General features: G+C 43.7%; 2 protein-coding genes across 3 annotated transcripts; one reads left to right on the top strand and one right to left on the bottom strand.

The window, feature by feature from the left end:
- The first annotated feature begins 2,016 nt into the window (after window positions 1-2,016).
- On the top strand, window positions 2,017-6,749 carry LOC100273978 (uncharacterized). 2 transcript variants are annotated; one of them, XR_004856909.1, is made up of 16 exons: window positions 2,017-2,132; window positions 2,256-2,323; window positions 2,415-2,474; window positions 2,578-2,807; window positions 3,013-3,190; window positions 3,361-3,483; window positions 3,596-3,685; window positions 3,934-4,076; window positions 4,155-4,332; window positions 4,434-4,625; window positions 4,980-5,152; window positions 5,242-5,445; window positions 5,634-5,799; window positions 5,893-6,114; window positions 6,209-6,415; window positions 6,550-6,749. XR_004856909.1 is itself a non-coding variant. In NM_001365694.1 (15 exons), the coding sequence occupies exons 1-15, from the start codon at window positions 2,102-2,104 to the stop codon at window positions 6,311-6,313; spliced, it is 2,163 nt and encodes a 720-aa protein (NP_001352623.1). In that variant the 5' UTR covers window positions 2,032-2,101; the 3' UTR covers window positions 6,314-6,415. The 2 variants fall into 2 exon arrangements, 1 of the variants encoding a protein (NP_001352623.1); NM_001365694.1 differs by lacking the exon at window positions 6,550-6,749 and having other exon boundaries at window positions 2,032-2,132.
- Window positions 6,750-7,136: 387 nt separating this feature from the next.
- Window positions 7,137-9,202, bottom strand: LOC100192888 (uncharacterized). Its single transcript, NM_001138076.1, has 3 exons — window positions 8,936-9,202; window positions 8,121-8,236; window positions 7,137-7,707 (listed from the first exon to the last, which is right to left on the bottom strand). The coding sequence occupies exons 1-3, from the start codon at window positions 9,044-9,046 to the stop codon at window positions 7,365-7,367; spliced, it is 570 nt and encodes a 189-aa protein (NP_001131548.1). The 5' UTR covers window positions 9,047-9,202; the 3' UTR covers window positions 7,137-7,364.
- Window positions 9,203-18,257: the final 9,055 nt, after the last annotated feature.

The following is an 18,257-nucleotide window of genomic DNA, read 5'->3' on the forward strand; positions in this document are numbered from 1 at the left end:
AAGCCTTCGTAATAAGCGCAACAGGCACAATTATGGCTCAGTAATTGGGGTACACAATAAGTCCGCACAACGTGCACAACAGGCGCAATTGTGGCTCGATGATCACGGATGACAGACAATGCCTACAGGGTATGCGAAAAATACGCGACTCAGCGATGGCGGTCTGACTCAACAGGAGCGATCCGATTAATAGAGAGCGCGACATAGCAATCACATGACGCAGCCAAGTTCGTATGACACAAATATTGCGTCATGTTGCCAGGGCGCAGCCAATAGCCAATGTCTTAACTCAGCCAATTAATAATGTAACCTGATCGGCACATCTGTGTACCCACTATACAATTTAATCGCTCGACGTAAGTCCAAATTCCAAAAGCTCAACATAATATAAATATTTAGAGCGATTTGAGTATGCCTTATATAGACTTTACATGCATTTTAATAATTTTCTGCTATAATAAATAAAAGCAGAAAAATAAACACCAAAAATATTGCATGAGCATAACACATCAGCATTTTCCATATTTAAACATGTATTTCTCTACTAATTATTTACTGCAGGAAATAATTAATTAAAGTAGAAATTGTAACATAAAACATGCTTTATTCTTTTTTATTTACAATAGAAAATATATAGAATAAATAATATAGAGCATGCATACAAGTTTATATAAATTCACCAAGAATTTTATTTATATAAATAATTAAATTGAGATTAACGACCATTTCGAAAATAAAACCAAGAAAGGCCAAAGAAGAGTCTTTGCTTCCTGTGCATGAGCAAGACCCACGGCCGCTCCCTTTTTTCTGTTGACCGTCCATGCATGCACGATGCCCAACGTCACACGGTTTTTCTGTTTCGTTGCCTCAACGGCCGGCTCGGTAGTCAATCCCGCATTGAAGTTTGAAGTGCGGACGTTACGGATGGATGGGCCTGCCGGGAAACCGTCCAGATCTTCGGGAATAATTAGGTTGGGAACGGGTCCTCCTGTTCTAGCGGGCTCTCGCACCACCGCCACAACCGACCATCATGATTCATGTCGCGGTGTTGGGTCTCGTATTACCCTTGCTGCTTGCGCGACGCGGCCCCACTGTAGGCACAGGCGTGGCTTCTGGCGTCGGCACAGCTCCGGTGCGGCGTGGACGCTTCCAGCGTGGCACATGCCCAAGCGCTGGCGTAGTCTCACCGTAGGCAGAGGCATGACATTGGAGTAGACCAGCTCCAGCAAGGCTCCGATGCGAGTGCTTCCGGCACAGACGCAGCACCATGACGGAGACAACAAGTTGGTGGCGCACAGATCACACCAACGGATCAAGAAAACATACCGCTCGATTGCGTAGAGGGAGAATCGAAGACTGTCGCGTAGGACAGTTCGGCTAGGCCAAGGACCTGCCGGCGTGACGAAGGGTTGATGCAGATCTGATCTCGCAGCAACGTTGAGGTAGAGCGTGCTGATAACGTGTTGAGAACTACGTTACCACGGATCACCAGATCCGCTCCCTTCCCTCCCGTCAGCAGTAGAGGCGCAAGAAGATGTAGAGAACCCGTCTCCCTTCCCATAAGCACGACAGAGGAAACACGAGACACTGGATATAGGGTTGGGCCTCTGGCCTCTTTCTGATCTCTGTATTATGAAAGGGTGTACATGTTCCTTATATAGAGATATGAGACCCTTCAGGGGCAAAGTCGGTATTTGCCCACATAACCCTAACTAGGGTTACTTAACACGAACGACCCAGAATTCATACTTTTATTAGCAGCTGTTCAACCCACTGGTTTGTGTGAGAAGACTGTGACCAAAATTCCGGTAAATATTGAAGCCCTATTATCTTTTTAATAGATAGAAGAAAGTATGAATTTTGGGTGGTGTGGGGATTAAGGCCCAATCGTGCTTCTCATAGGTCCACGACATCTCGGCCCACTCGAAGTCCGGGCCAGCCCGCACTTCCCGCCACGCAGCCCTCTCCCTTCCCGCCAAAACCTTCATCTTATTCCCTTCTTCCCGCCATCCCCCAGCCCAACACGGTGCCGCCTCCCTCCCGCACCCCGGCCTTCTCTGCCTCCCACTCACTCGACGCCTCCGCCGCCGCCGCCGCCGGGATGAAGAACCCCGACTTCACTGCAGACAAAGGTACGCGTTGCTGTTGCAACATCCTCCGGTACCACCTCGAACCGTTCCTTCGTTTGCTCCTCGATGGTTCCTGAACGTTCCCTGGCGGTGCGTTGGTTCATGGCGTTTGGTTTGTCTCTGCAGCGCTCGCCAAGGACTTCCTGTCCAACTTCGTCGGCCCTCACGGCGACCCCAAGTACCTGAACATCCTGGTACCTACCCACGATCTCTTCTCTTCCCCGTGTTCTAGGGTTGCCCCTTCCAGATCTGCAGTATCACGCTGATTTCTCCCTCTGGTCACAGCAAGATGTCGCCAACAGGAAGATACGCGCGGTCCAGATCGAGCTGGACGACCTGTTTCATGTACCAGCTCCTCACCTCCACACCATTCAGTTCCCTTCTGTTTGCCAATTTTGCGGACGCAAGGTGTGATTTTGGCTGCAAAATGTTGTTTTCGGGTGCGCAGCACAAGGACGTCGATGAGGAGTTCCTGCAGCGTGTCACTGAGAACACGCGGCGCTACGTCGGCATCTTCGCGGAGGCCATGGACGAGATCATGCCGGAGCCCACTGAGGCGTACACCGTCGACGAGGACCGGGACATCCTGATGACGCAGCGTGTGGACGAGGGGGTGGACGGCGGCGCGGACGGCACGGACCCGCTGCAGAGAATGCCACCAGATATCAAACGGTTCTTGTAAGTGGCCTTGTCCTAAATTTGCCTTGGTGAATGGTGACCTGGTTTCGATAATCTGGTTAAACAAAATGGACCTACAATTGTTCTTGGAGCTACCGAATTCTGTACCTCCAACTGGATCTGCAGTTCAATAATTTCCCTGTATATCCATTTATCGAGCTCTGTTGATGTTTGTCTAAAAAATGATTTTGTTTTGGTACTGTAGTGAGGTTTACATCAAGACATTCTCAAAGGCAACTCCACTCACCATTAGACAAGTAAAGGCATCCAACATTGGGCAGCTTGTGAAAATATCTGGGATTGTTACTCGCTGCTCGGATGTGAAGCCCTTGATGCAGGTTGCTGTTTATACATGTGAAGAATGTGGCTTTGAGATATACCAGGTACTTGATCTCATTTTAGGCTTCCTTAGTGATTTGGTTTCTATATTTGACACCGTATGATAAATGATCTTACTGAAAGACACTTCTGTCTATAGTCAGCTACATACCTAGAATTTTGTATCTGGTCTAAGTTCTATTTTGAATGAAACTTTTTGTTTTGAATTTGGCAGGAAGTGACTGCTAGAGTGTTTATGCCCCTCATTGAATGTCCATCTCAACGATGCAAGCTGAACAAAGCAAAGGGGAATCTAATCCTTCAATTGCGTGCATCGAAGTTTTTGAAATTTCAGGAGGTATTAACCTTTCTTGACAATCTGGTCAAGCAGGGCTATCTTTTTCCATAGCAGCCAAAATTTCATCATATTTTGGATTCCACTTCCATATAACAACTACATTGTCTTGCAGGTGAAGCTTCAAGAGTTAGCAGAGCATGTACCCAAGGGCCACATTCCTCGTTCTCTGACTGTTCATCTAAGAGGAGAGCTGACTAGAAAGGTAAAACAAAATAGTAGCTTTACTGAAACTTGAGCAGTTTTTTTGGGTTGCTTTGCGCAACAATAGCCTTTACTCTTCTGTTATCGCTATTTCTATCAATGTGCTCTACACTTAGCTTCAGAAGCAAGCTGCTTTTAGATTTATGTTTTTGGTTTATTCAATTCACTAGCTAAATGCTCTCTTGAGAATTAAGAACTCACTAAAGATATTATGTAATATAACCAAGTACTAAATGCTATCATGAGCAGGTTGCACCTGGAGATGTGGTTGAGATGTCAGGAATTTTTCTCCCTATGCCTTACTATGGGTTTAGAGCAATGCGTGCAGGATTAGTTGCTGATACTTACTTGGAAGCAATGTCTGTCACACATTTCAAGAAAAAATATGAGGAGTAAGTCGTCTAGGTTTCATGCCGAGCAATCCATTTATCTTCTGCAGCTGTCTGATAGAGATTGCAAAACTGTCGCAGGTATGATCTCAAAGGTGATGAACAAGAACAAATTGACAGATTGGCTGAGGACGGTGATATCTACAGTAAGTTGGCAAGGTCCTTGGCACCTGAAATATTTGGCCATGAAGACGTCAAAAAAGCACTGCTGTTACTACTTGTTGGTGCACCCCATAGGAAGCTCGCAGATGGCATGAAGGTATGTATTCTGCTAGGACTCAGCATAATGTCATTTCCATCCGAGGTTTTGTTCTCTCCAACAGTTCACATCTCAATATTGACTGGAATGTAAATGTACAGATCAGAGGCGACCTGCATATATGCATGATGGGAGATCCTGGTGTTGCAAAGAGTCAACTTCTGAAGCATATTATCAATGTTGCACCAAGAGGAGTGTACACCACTGGACGTGGGAGCAGTGGTGTTGGTCTTACCGCTGCCGTCCAAAAGGATCCAGTAACAAATGAGTTTGTCCTCGAGGGTGGAGCACTGGTAAGACCAACACCTCCTTATGATGGCACCTTTTACTGTATTTCTCTTTTCTACTGAACTGTAAGTGTATAGCTGTTTGTGCTTTCCACAAGCATATATATAAAGTTTACTCCAGTGTTTGGATACAGCTATTGAGAAAATATGTAGTTTTTTTCTTTCAAAGCTTTCAACAGTAGAGATTCCGTACTTATATTACTGGTAAACCTTCAACTTCATTTGTTTGGAGCTCTCGCTTTAGCTGTTATGGTAGCACTACAAACTGTGGTAGCACCCCCCCCCCCCCCCCCATAAAGGTTTCATCTCGTCCAAATCATAGGCACTCAATCTCTCATAGCACGAACTCTTGGGTTCCAGGTACTGGCAGATATGGGCATTTGTGCTATAGATGAGTTTGACAAGATGGAAGAGTCAGACCGGACAGCAATCCATGAGGTAATGGAGCAGCAAACAGTTAGCATTGCCAAGGCTGGCATCACCACCTCTCTCAATGCGAGAACTGCAATTCTGGCTGCTGCAAATCCAGCATGGTAAATTTTCATATGCATAAATCATTCTTTCTAAGGGATGAAAAGAAAATTTCATCAGTTGACAATGGTAATTACCTCTAACCATTCAGGGGAAGGTACGACATGAGGAGGACTCCAGCAGAAAATATAAATCTACCTCCGGCACTCCTGTCCCGTTTCGACCTGCTTTGGTTGATCCTGGATCGCGCGGACATGGAAACCGATCTCGAAATGGCGAGGCACATTGTTCATGTTCATCAAAACCTTGAATCGCCGGCGCTGGGGTTCACACCACTCGAGCCATCTGTGCTCAGGCAAGGACACTGTTCCTCAACTCATAGTGACAATGCTCTTGTTTCACTTAATTTCAATTTCATAGTTGAATTGCTCATATTTTAGTTGGAAGCTCCAGGAACTATAAAACCTGAAATCCGAGTAAAATCGCCGTGTAGTATCTCTCAATTATGTAATACTTGGTCTAACAATCTTTACCTGTTCACAGGGCATACATATCTGCAGCTAGAAGAGTGATTCCTTCCGTTCCTAGAGAGCTCGAGGAATACATTGCGACTGCATATTCCAGCATCCGCCAAGAGGAGGCGAAGTCGAACGCGCCAACCTCCTACACAACCATCAGGACGCTTCTGAGCATACTCCGTATCTCTATCGTAAGTAAAACTTGGCTATGGCTATTTTCCCTTCACAATACCATACGAAAATACCTCTCTTTAAACAATGCTGCTGCTGCTCGCCTGTCTCAGGCCTTGGCAAGGCTTAGGTTCTCAGAAACCGTGGCCCAGAGCGACGTCGACGAAGCACTGCGGCTGATGCAGATGTCCAAGTACTCGTTGTACTCGGACGACCGCCAGCGGTCTGGCCTCGATGCGATATCTGACATATATTCCATCCTGAGAGACGAGGCCGCGAGGACGAGCAGCATGGACGTGAGATATGCTCATGCTCTTAACTTGATCTCCAGAAAGGTACAGCTTCTACTTTTACAAACACATACTGGTACAACGATGGTCTGATTGCTGGAAATTTGGTTGGTGCTGGAAATGTATGTCTGGATCACAGGGATACAGCGAGGCTCAATTGAAGGAGTGCTTGGAGGAATACGCTTCCCTGAATGTGTGGCAGATCCATCCGAGCACCTTTGACATCCACTTCATCGATGCCTGATGCTGAAGCCGGCACCGATCACCAAACAAATTTCATCATGAGTTTGTGGCTTCATGATTTGTGACGGGAGGGATGAACACCGTCGACTGAAGCCTAACAGGATCTAAAAGTTTTAGCCCAGTTCGGGCTTGTTCGTTTTGGAGTGGATTGAGGGGGATTGGAGGGGATTAAATCCCCTCCTATACAAAATTTTGTATAGGAGGGGATTTAATCCCCTCCAATCCCCCTCAATCCACTCCAAAACGAACAAGCCCTTCATGATGTCGATGATGTAATGCTATCACAGGCACAGCTGTACTAGTAGAACCATTCTTCTCTGACTTATTATGAGTAGCAATCTCCTTGTGTGACACTAATGTAGATGTACCCTACTGTGTTTCCTTTATTGCAGCTGATATAAGAGATGTGTATTCTTTTGGCTACCAAGGACATTGAAGATTATTTTTTTCAAAAAAACGGAGGGACTTTTTAGTGGGTACAAAGATCTTTCGTTGCTATTGATGTTTTTTTAATAACTGGTGTTTTTGTTTGAAGTCATCGTAGATTAGATGAACATTGTAAAATCTTTCTGGAAATTTCGGTGGGATGTCTTCAGTCCATTCATGTTTACGCTAAACGAGTGCTTTGGTGAACAAAAACTAAACAAGAAGAATAAATGATTACCAGCCAACTTTGACCAAGCAACCATTAGAAAATTGCTAATGAACTCCCTCGAGAAAAAGAATAGAATACTGCAAGATTAAGAAGCATCTAACTTATAACTCTTGATGGTTACAACACTCTAGAATGATTACAAGTTAAACATACCACAAAACTGTCGAGTAATAGTCAACAAATTTATCCTATATTAAGAAGAAAATAGACAGCAGCAGATTTGAAAACTCAAATATCCTATAGCAGTTGCTCACAGAACTTGTATAAACAGAAAAAGTCTAACTTGCCAATATACCATACAGCCATAGAATATGCAGGGATCACAATTCGACTTGTTATCATTCAAGCAGCAAAGCTACTTCAGCCTGAGCTAAAAATTAGAGCAGAGAGCAGAGCATCATATCTTCTGATCACTATCCTCGGACTCATCATGCTGGTCTGTAGCACTGCCATTAGGTAAAGCACCTGCACCTTTTCGGTTGACGTCGCTGAAAGGTCTCTTCCTTGATGAGGATGGTTCAAAGGCATCCACCTCCTTGCTCTTCACAAATTTTTCATCGAAGGACATGTCATCTTTCTCTCGATGAGCACCAGCGCCCGAAGGCGGAGGTGGCATCATGTCGATTCCACTGAGCCGGCAGAAGACTTTCTCAACCGTTTCAGTTATCTCTTTCCCTAATCCACCATTGTCTAGAATCAGCTCCCAAACTGCCTTGGAGGCTTTCTCAAGGACTGGGGTCCTGCATTGCATACAAACAGTTAGCATTGCATCATAGTTTTGATGGAATCTCCGTACTGGTTCAGGCAAAAAACTGGGAATGGAGTTGAAAACTGCAAAACACGGGGGGATGAATTTCCCACAATACAAATAATACACCAGAACAATGGAAGAACAAATAAAATCATGGGAACTATATCACTCTAGTACTTTTTGAACAACCAGCAATGGACAACGATATGGTAGGAAGATAACTAATCCTAGACCTGAGATTTGTGTAGGAGGCTAAGGCTACACGTTTTTTTAAACTTTTTAGTAAAATCTGCAATAAACATTTTGTAAGATCCAGATAAGCAACTTGTGGTTAAGGCCAAATACCAACCAGGCAATGTACTGTTAGTGAGCATAGATTCAAACAGAAAGACAAGAGCTTACTCCAGTTCCTGTCGAAGTGCATCAAACAACTCCCTCTTCGTCTTTTTCTCAGCTCCAGGAGTATTCAGTACCTTGCTTTGCTCCACCATCATCATAGTGTTTTTCTTCATATCTTCCTGAAATCAAAGTAAAAAAATTTCATCGCCAAGTCCCCACTTCTCAATACTCTATTGGTCAGGTGAGCCTTGCATAGAGTGATGCCAAGAGCATAAAGAAGGGCACATGGAGCATAAGACAATGCAGAAATGATTTTTATTCAACATCAACAAGAATACCCTGCTATATGCACGCATGAAACTTTATGCTAATAAATAAGATTTCCCAGAACATAATGCTCAAAGGAGGGGAAAACAGAATTACACCACTGATGAAACAACATGTGCCAAGTGACGCCAAAGGACAAGTAAATATCTACATTCTTGTGCAAACCAATTCCCGATACATCACATAGATATAGGGAAAAGTAGAACAGAACGAATGAGGAAACAGCACGTGACACCAAAGGACAACTAAATACCCAAATTCTCGTGCAAAAACAATAAGGCATTGCTCGCCTGTCTTATGAATTGGAAGAGATTGAAAAAAATATGAAGGATTTTAACTTGCTATGGATTTAATCCCACCTAATCCCCTAGAATCCATATAGATTGAGAGGAAACTGAAGAAGCCCTAACATATCTCTTATCTTACAACAAACAATTTCTAACATAATAGTAATAGTAAGGAGGAGCTGGAAGTAGTTTCTTAGATAAAATGCACTCTCAACTCAGAGGAATAGGAGGGGAATCGGGGGAGGAAGGGAGGCGTGCACGCACGTTGGCCTTGAGCTGGGCGATGATCTTCATGCGGAGCGCGTCGATGCTGCCGTCGTTCTTCAGCGACTCCAGCACCTCCTCCGGCCGCACCACCTTCGACGACGACCCCATAGCCTCCTTCACCACCAACCGCTTGCTTCCCCGCGAAATTCCCAGACAAAGGGGCTTCAACTCCCCCTGGGTGGATTCGCTCTAACCGCTGTGGCGCTCGCCGCAGATCCGAAGGGTTGCCGGCGGCGACGACGGGGACTAGGGTTTGCTTTCTCTCCGCTGGTGAGAAGAGAGGAGAGAAGGTAAGAACACGAGATAGTCACGTGCCCCCGTGTTGTACTTGTACTTGTTAGGGTAAATGACGAGATTGCCCCTGCCCCTCCACACGTCGGCCCTTGCCTTGCCTCGTCTGGCCTCGTCGCCGGCGGCTGGGAAGTACCCATCCCCGTTGTCTGCGCCCTATGCGAGACGTGGAACGCCGCCGTGCCGTGACCATCTCCGCGCGCTCTCCGCTCCGGCAAAAGTTTACCCTTTTGAAGTTTGAATTTGAACTCTGAAAAGGTTGAGCATTCAGGTGGCGGCAAATCACAAATGGCAATGCCGCTGCTGAATCTTGCGAATGCGATGCTGGACGTTTTTTTTCCCGTAGCACCGGCAGCTCTTGTGACTCCATACATACGTGCTGTTCATTCATCCAGACATCCCGTGTTTGTGATTCGATACGATATATAGTGGTTTGGAGGGAAGAATCGGCTGAGTAGATCGCTAGCTAGTGATCTTGAGATAGGTGATTGCACAAAGTTGCTTCTTTACTTGGCTTAATCTAGGATAATCAGATTTAGCGATTAATGCATGCAACTTGTAACCCGTGAAGGCTGTTATTAGCAGTTTGGTTCAGCTTATAAATTATATAATCTAGATTATATATGATATTAAATAATCTAGATCAAACGATTTAGGACAAACCAACTTATTGAAATTTTTTATCATTGATTTTAGTTATATGTTGCGTGATGGGAGCAAGTAAAAATAGATGAAATGTTTTTTTATAAGAAGTTGTAATGGTGGATAATTTGTCTTCAAGTTACCATGGATAGTGGGTATTTTGCCAAAATAATCTCAAATAAACATGTCTTGAGTAAATCATGGAATTGTGATAATCTGACTTCCAGATTATATAACCTGATTTCTATTTAGATTATTTAAGCTAGATTATATAATCTGGACAAATTATAATCCAAAACGAGTATGCCCTTAGTCCCGATAACTAATTTTTTACTAAACATCAAATTAGGTTGTTTCTCAATAGAACCATTAGTCCTGATAAATAATTGACTTAATCATCAGAGATCAAATCTGATGACCGGGATGTTTAAGGTCTGTTTGGTTCGCTGCCTAACTTGCCACATTTTACCTAACTTTCTGTCTAAGGTTAGTTCTTCGATTCGAACGACTAACCTTAGTCAAAGTGTGGTGCAGTTAGTCACGAACCAAACAGGCTCTTAACCTCTCATATTTTGATGATGATTTATAAAAAAAACCCTTCTTAAAATTATGTTTATTGCATTCTTGTGTTTATTGCATGAATCATTAGCTGAACCATGTGATACATTCTTGTGTTTATTACATTCTTGCTTTATATTATGTTTTACTTTCTTATGAAGTTATATTAGTGTTTGGTCCCAATCTATTAATTTATGCTTATATGACTATACTAAACTAGTGTATTAGGCTCTACTCTACCCCATTAAGCTTACAAATTTACTTGATCTAATTTTCATTAGACAATTTTTGAATAGTGACCTTGTATAGGTCAATGCACGCAACAGTGTCGCTAAGAGGTTCGCAGTGATAGTGATGCTCCCATTGCTAATAATTTTTAGACCGTTATTTTATAGGCATATTCACCTCTCTCTAGACACAATATATGTTCATAGAAAGGATCAAGATGTCTAAGAGATAGGTGAATTGGGCCAATCTAATTTCTTTCAACAATTAGATCCTATGAGATAGCCCACTTCACTCGTTGCGCCTAATAGAGTTTCTATATTATGAAAAGTTTTGCACCATAGGTTCCAACCCTATTTTAGCATAGGAATTCTAATAATATAAAGGCAAAAATTGAAATGCTCAAATGTAAATTATCAAAGTAAAAGGGCTAGAAAGATGATGATGTTTTGCCAAGGTATCAGAGAGTCGACACCCAAGTAGTTTCCATTGGAGCACCTACACAAGGGTGTCGCTTTCCCTTGATCCACACAAGGACCAAATGCTCTCCACGATTTGATGTTTTGCCACTAGCATGATGAATCACCCACAACCATTTACACCTTAATTTGGGCCACCCACAATCTCCATCTAGCGAACACGGAACTCCTGATCACCACCAAACTGTCTAGGTGATGCCGATCACCAGAAGTAACAAGCACAAACTCTCACTTGATCTAACCAAGGCTAGTGAGAATGGTAAATGAACACTTGCTTCTCTTAATGCATTAACAATGCACTAATCTGGTGATACCAAATTTCAATCACCTTAGTAGGCAAAGGACCCTGCTTTCCCTCCAAATGGGTTCTTCAGCTAAACACATGGACAAGAGAGCTAGAATAGACGAGTTGGTGTTGCATTTATGCACCCCAACCATCCAAAAAGCAGATATAGTAACTCTAGGATAAATACAGAGGCATCAAACCATCTAATGCCTGAGTGTCAGACCATAGCCCTCGGTACAACAAGACTCAATGGTCATAGTGACCTCACTGTGTCAGGCAATCCTACAAGAGAATATGTCATGATGCCTCCTCGTCTGATCAGATTGATGCTCATAAAACATCTCTGATCACATTTTGGAAGGCGTTGGACCAAGACTCAATAGTCTCACGTTCATCCTGTTCACAATATTTGACGCCATATAGGAAGAACATTAGTTGGTACAGTTGCATCGTCTAGTTCGATGAGACCCATTGGTCTAGTCCAATACATATAGACCTCTCTGATATGTTTATGGACACCCTGACACTAAAACACTATAGTACAATAGCCCTATTTCTTGGGTTCCGATGATTAGGTCTTCTTTGGCAGGTGTCAGACCATGCTCGATGGTCTAACGATCTTGTTTCTTAAGGTTTGGCACCTTCAACCACCTTCAAATCACTTCCAATTCAAAACTTTATGGATGAGGTTTGTTCCAAATGACTTTTAGGCTACCTTTGAGCTACCTAGTGCTAATATATACCTTTATCTAATCCACTGAAAGGGAAATGGCCATTTCTATAATGTTTTGGTGATTAAGTGTCCAACACATAGTAAGTGAGTTGATTATGTGCCAAACAAGCAAAAACTGCAAATCATATAACAAGGTATGTTTCTAGACTTAGTAGTTGGTTTTTGTATACTAATATATTTGTCTAAGTGTTAGAAACAGAGAAAAGAAGAAAAGAAAAGAAAAGAATTGAAAGAGACTTGGCTGAGTGCAGCCGAAGTCCAGCTCGGCCTGGCACACCGGACTGTCCGATGGTGCACCGGACAGTGTCCGGTGCGCCAGGCTGGTCCGCGTGAAAAGGCTGCTCTCAGGACTCAACGGCGGCGTATGACTATAATTCACCGGACTGTCCGGTGAGTTGTCCACGGCGAACTCGTCACTCTCGGGAAACGAAAAAGGCGACGTGGCTATAATTCACCGGACTGTCCGGTGAGCCAACGGTCGTCTGCGCCAACGGTCGGCTGCGCAATCCGCGGGCGACGCGTGGCAGCTCCAACGGTCGGCAGCTTGTCCGGTGCGCCAACTGGCCCGGAGCTGCAACGGTCGTCTGTGCCAGAAAAGGAAGGAGATCGGCACCGGACAGGCTATAGTAGTTGTCCGATGCGCCACTCGACAGAAGGCAAGGATAGCCTTCCATGTTGATCTTCAACGACTCCTAGCTGCCTTGGGGCTATAAAGGGACCCCTAGGCGCATGGAGGAGTAACCCAAGCATTTACTAAGCATCCTAAGGCATCCAGACTCTGTTCCCGTGCATTCGTTTCATTGTGTTAGAGATTTGAGCTCTATTCGAGTCAAGGACTCCCTGTGTTGTCATTTGAGCTCAAGTCTTCTCTTGTGTGTGTGGGTGTGCTGCGATTTGTGTCTTGTGTGTGTTGCTCATCCCAACCTTACTCCATGCTTTCATTGTGATCTTTGTTGTAAGGGCGAGAGACTCCAAGCTTGTGGAGATTCCTCACAAACGGGAATAATCATCTAAAGAAAAAACCGTGTTATTCAAGTTGATCATCAGATCACTTGAAAGGGGTTGAGTGCAACCCTCGTCCATTGGCACGCCACAACGTGGAAGTAGGCAAGTGTTACTTGGCCAAACCACGGGATAAAAATCGCGTGTCTTGTGTTGATCTCTCTGTGATTATTTGTAGTCACAAGAACTCGCTTCAAGTTATTTAGCCGCACTAACACTCTTAACTAAGTTTTGTGGCTATTAGTGTTTGAATTTTACAGGATCACCTATTCACCCCCCCTCTAGGTGCTCTCAATTGGTATCAAAGTTGTACTCTTCATCTAAGGGACTAATCGCCCGAAGAGATGGATCCTAAGGGAAAGGGGATGGTGGTCAACGACAAGGAGAAGGAGTCCCTCTTTAACGAGCCAAGGGACGACAAGCCCACTGACTCAGGATCGAGTCATAAGAAGAGGGACGGGAAGAAGAAGAGGCGCATCAAGAAGATCATTTACTACGACAGTGACGCCTCCTCTTCTTCACCAAGAGACGATGACGATGACTCGTCGAAAAAGAGAACGGTTAATCAAAAGTACTCTTTCGACTATTGTCGCATGCCATACAATTCGAATGCACATTTACTCTCTATTCCTCTAGGAAAACCCCCACACTTTGATGGAGAGGATTACTCATTTTGGAGTCATAAAATGCGTAGTCATCTATTTTCTCTCCATCCTAGCATTTGGGAAATTGTGTAAAATGGAATGCATTTCGATAGTACTGATAACCCCGTGATGATAAATGAACAAATTCATAAGAATGCACAAGCTACCACTATTTTGCTAGCATCTTTGTGCAGGGATGAATACAACAAGGTTAGCGGCTTGGACAACGCCAAGCAAATCTGGGACACCCTCAAGATCTCACATGAGGGAAATGACGCTACAGTGATCACCAAAATGGAGTTGGTGGAAGGAGAGCTAGGAAGATTCGCCATGATCAGGGCCTCAGGGGAGAAGAGCCAACACAAACTTACAACAAGCTCAAGACCCTGGTCAACAAGATTAGAAGCTATGGAAGCACAAGATGGACGGACCACGACGTCGTCCGACTCATGCTAAGGTCATTCATAGTAATTGATCCCCATCTTGTCAATCTTATTCGAGAAAACCCCAGGTACACCAAGATGACGCCCGAGGAGATACTCAGAAAATTCGTGAGTAGGCGCATGATGGTTAAGGAGGCAAGGTACGTGGATGAGGCCTTGAACGATCCACTACCTATATACGAGTCGTAGCCCGTTGCTCTCAAAGCAACAAGCAGCAAGGAGGCGCTACCAAGCAAGGTAGCTCAAGTGGAGGCTGCCGGACTCAATGAAGATGAGATGTCGCTTATCATCAAGCGCTTCAAGACCGCACTCAAAGGACGTAAGGAGTACCCTAACAGGAACAAAACAAGGGGAAAGTGCTCCTGCTTCAAATGCGGTAAGACTAGTCACTTTATTGTAAATTGTCCCGATAATGATAGTGACGAGGGACAAGAAAAGAACGGGAAGAAGGAGAAGAAGAAGAACTAAAGGAAGGCAAAGGGCGAGGCACACCTTGGAAAGGAATGGAACTCAGACTGCTCCTCTTCCGACTCTGGCGACGAAGGATTTCACTGCTTTGGCCTTCAACAAATCCTCCCTCTTCCCCAACGAACGCCATACCTGCCTCATGGCCAAGGAGAAGAAGGTAAGTGTTCGAGATTATCCTAAGTACTCTACTTCTAGTGATGAGGAATCTTCCGATGATGAAGTAGATTACTCTAGTTTATTCAAAGGTTTAGATAGAGCGAAAGTAGAGAAAATTAATGAATTAATTGATGCTCTAAATGAAAAGGATAGATTGCTAGAGAAGCAAGAAGATATTTTGTATGAAGAGCATGACAAAGTTATTAGTGTTCAAAACTCTCTTGCTCTAGAACTTAAAAGAAATGAAATGATATCCTCTGAGTTGTCTGCTTGCCATGAATATATTTCTAGTTTAAAGAGTTTAAATGATGATTTAAATGCCAAGCTAGAGGAAGTTAATAAATCTAGTTCATGTGTAGAGCATGTTGTTATTTGTAATAGATGTAAGGATTTTAATGTTCATGCCTGTAATGAACATATTGCTTCTATTACGAAATTAAATGATGAGGTGGCAAGTCTTAATGCTCAACTTAAGACTTGCAAAATTGATTTTGATAAATTAAAATTTGCTAGGGATGCCTACTATTGGTAGACACCCCTCCATTAAGGATGGACTTGATTTTTGAAAGTCGCCTAGAGGGGGGTGAATAGGCAAATCTGAAATTAACAAATTTTAAGCACAACTACAAGTCGGGGTTAGTGTTAGAAACATAAATGAGTCTGAAAGAGAGGGCGAAAACAAATCAGAAGCGAATAAGAGTGGATGACACGGTGATTTGTTTTACCGAGGTTTGGTTCTTGCAAACCTACTCCCCGTTGAGGTGGTCACAAAGACCGGGTCTCTTTCAACCCTTTCCCTCTCTCAAACGGTCACTTAGACCGAGTGAGCTTCTTTTCTCAATCAATCGGGACACTAAGTACCCACAAGGACCACCACACAATTGGTATCTCTTGCCTTGATTACAATTGAGTTGGAAACAAGAAAGAAGGAAGAAGAAAAGCAATCCAAGCGCAAGAGCTCAAATGAACACAAATGTCTCTCTCTAGTCACTAATTTCTTTGGAGTGATTCCGGACTTGGGAGAGGATTTGATCTCTTTGATTGTGTCTTTGAATGAAGTCTAGAGCTCTTGTATGAGGTTTGATGGCTGAACACTTGGATGCATTGAAGTGTGGTGGTTGAGGGGTATTTATAGCCCCAACCACCAAGTTGACCGTTGGTGAAGGCTTCTGTCGTATGGCGCACCGGACAGTCCGGTGCGCCACCGGACACTATCCGGTGCGCCAGCCACGTCACCAGACCGTTGGGTTCAGACCGTTAGAGCTTCTGACAACTGGGCCACCGGACAGTCCGGTGGTGCACTGGACAGTCACTATTCACTGTCCGGTGCGCATACTGCACCTGCTCTGACTTCTGCGCGCGCAGTCGCGCACTGTAGCGTTTTACTGTTCCTCTGCAGACGACCGTTGGCGCTGGATAGCCGTTACTCCGTTGGCACATCGGACATTCCGGTGAATTATAGCGGAGTGGCTCCTAGAATTCCCGAAGTTGGCAAGTTTGGAGTTGTGTTCCCTGGTGCACCAGACACTGTTCGGTGATGTACCGGACACTGTCCGGTGGCATACCGGACAGTCTGGTGCGCCAGACCAGGGCTGCCTTTGGGTTGTCTTTTGCTCTCTTTCTTTGAACCCTTTGTTGATCTTTTTATTGGTTTGTTGTGAACCTTTGGCACCTGTAAAACTTATAATCTAGAGCAAACTAGTTAGTCCAATTATTTGTGTTGGGCAATTCAACCACCAAAATTCATATAGAAAAAGGTGTAAACCTATTTCCCTTTCAATCTCCCCCTTTTTGGTGATTGATGCCAACACACACCAAAGCAAATATAAAAGTGCAGAATTGAACTAGTTTGCATAAGGTAAGTGCAAAGGTTGCTTGGAATGAAACCAATAATTATTTCTACTAGATATGCATGGATGGCTTTCTTCTTATTTAAAATTTTGGACCACGCTTGCACCACACGTTTTGTTTTTGCAAACTCTTTTGGAAATTCTTTTTCAAAATCTTTTGCGAATAGTCAAAAATATGAGTAAGATTTTGAGAAGCATTTTCAAGATTTGAATTTTTCCCCCCCTGTTTCAAATGCTTTTCCTTTAACTAAACAAAACTCCCCCTTAATGAAATCCTCCTCTTATTGTTCAAGAGGGTTTTTAGATATTAATTTTGAAGAGGGTATACCAATTTGAAATTATATCAAAAATAAGATACCAATTGAAAAATCTTTTCTTAACCCAAATTTGAAAGACTACATTTTTGAAATTGGTGGTGGTGCGGTCCTTTTGCTTTGGGCTAATACTTTCTCCCCCTTTGGCATGAATCGCCAAAACGGATACTTGTGAGTGAAATATAAGCCCTTTTTTCATACTTTCTCCCCCTTTGGTAAATAATATAGAAGTGAAGATTATACCAAATTAGAGAGCGTTGTGGAGCGACGGCGAAGGATGAATAATTCGATGGAGTGGAGTGGAAGCCTTTTGTCTTCGCTGAGGACTCCATTTCCCTTTCAATCTATGACTTAGCATAATATTCACTTGAAAACGCATTAGTCATAGCACATGAAAGAGATATGATCAAAAGTATATAAATGAGCTATGTGTGCAAAATATCAATCAAAATTCCTAGAATCAAGAATATTTAGCTCATGCCTAAGTTTGGTAAATGTTTTCTCATCTAGCGGCTTGGTAAAGATATCGGCTAATTGTTTTTTGGTGTTAATATAAGCAATCTCGATATCCCCCCGTTGTTGGTGATCCCTCAAAAAGTGATACCGAATGGCTATGTGTTTAGTGCGGCTATGCTCAACGGGATTATCCGCCATGCGGATTGCACTCTCATTATCACATAGGAGAGGAACTTTAGTTAATTTGTAACCATAGTCCCTGAGGGTTTGCCTCATCCAAAGCAATTGTGCGCAACAATGGCCTGCTGCAATATACTCGGCTTCGGCGGTAGAAAGAGCTACAAAATTTTGCTTCTTAGAAGCCCAAGACTCCAGAGATCTTTCCAAGAACTGGCAAGTCCCTGATGTGCTCTTTCTATCAATCTTACACCCTGCCCAATCAGCATCTGAATAACCAATTAAATCAAAAGTGGATCCCCTGGGGTACCAAAGGCCAAACTTAGGAGTATAAACTAAATATCTCAAGATTCGTTTAACGGCCCTAAGGTGAACTTCCTTAGGATCGGCTTGGAATCTTGCACACATGCATACATAAAGCATAATATCCGGTCGTGAAGCACATAAATAGAGTAAAGAACCTATCATCGACCGATATACCTTTTGATCTACGGATTTACCTCCCGTGTCGAGGTCGAGATGCCCATTGGTCCCCATGGGTGTCTTGATGGGCTTGGCATCCTTCATCCCAAACTTTGCAAGAATGTCTTGAATG

Source organism: Zea mays, chromosome 3 (assembly GCF_902167145.1).
Source record: "Zea mays cultivar B73 chromosome 3, Zm-B73-REFERENCE-NAM-5.0, whole genome shotgun sequence".
NCBI lineage: Eukaryota > Viridiplantae > Streptophyta > Magnoliopsida > Poales > Poaceae > Zea > Zea mays.

Excerpts from the sequence above, each read along its gene's own strand:
- LOC100273978 (NM_001365694.1), top strand. The coding sequence starts at position 2,102 with ATGAAGAACCCCGACTTCACTGCAGACAAAG. Across the intron at positions 2,324-2,414 it reads CCAAGTACCTGAACATCCTG|CAAGATGTCGCCAACAGGAA; the intron begins GTACCTACCCAC and ends CTCTGGTCACAG. Across the intron at positions 3,191-3,360 it reads GTGGCTTTGAGATATACCAG|GAAGTGACTGCTAGAGTGTT; the intron begins GTACTTGATCTC and ends TGAATTTGGCAG.
- LOC100192888 (NM_001138076.1), bottom strand. The coding sequence starts at position 9,046 with ATGGGGTCGTCGTCGAAGGTGGTGCGGCCGGAGGAGGTGCTGGAGTCG. Across the intron at positions 8,237-8,935 it reads TCGCCCAGCTCAAGGCCAAC|GAAGATATGAAGAAAAACAC; the intron begins GTGCGTGCACGC and ends CTTTGATTTCAG. Across the intron at positions 7,708-8,120 it reads GCACTTCGACAGGAACTGGA|GACCCCAGTCCTTGAGAAAG; the intron begins GTAAGCTCTTGT and ends TATGCAATGCAG.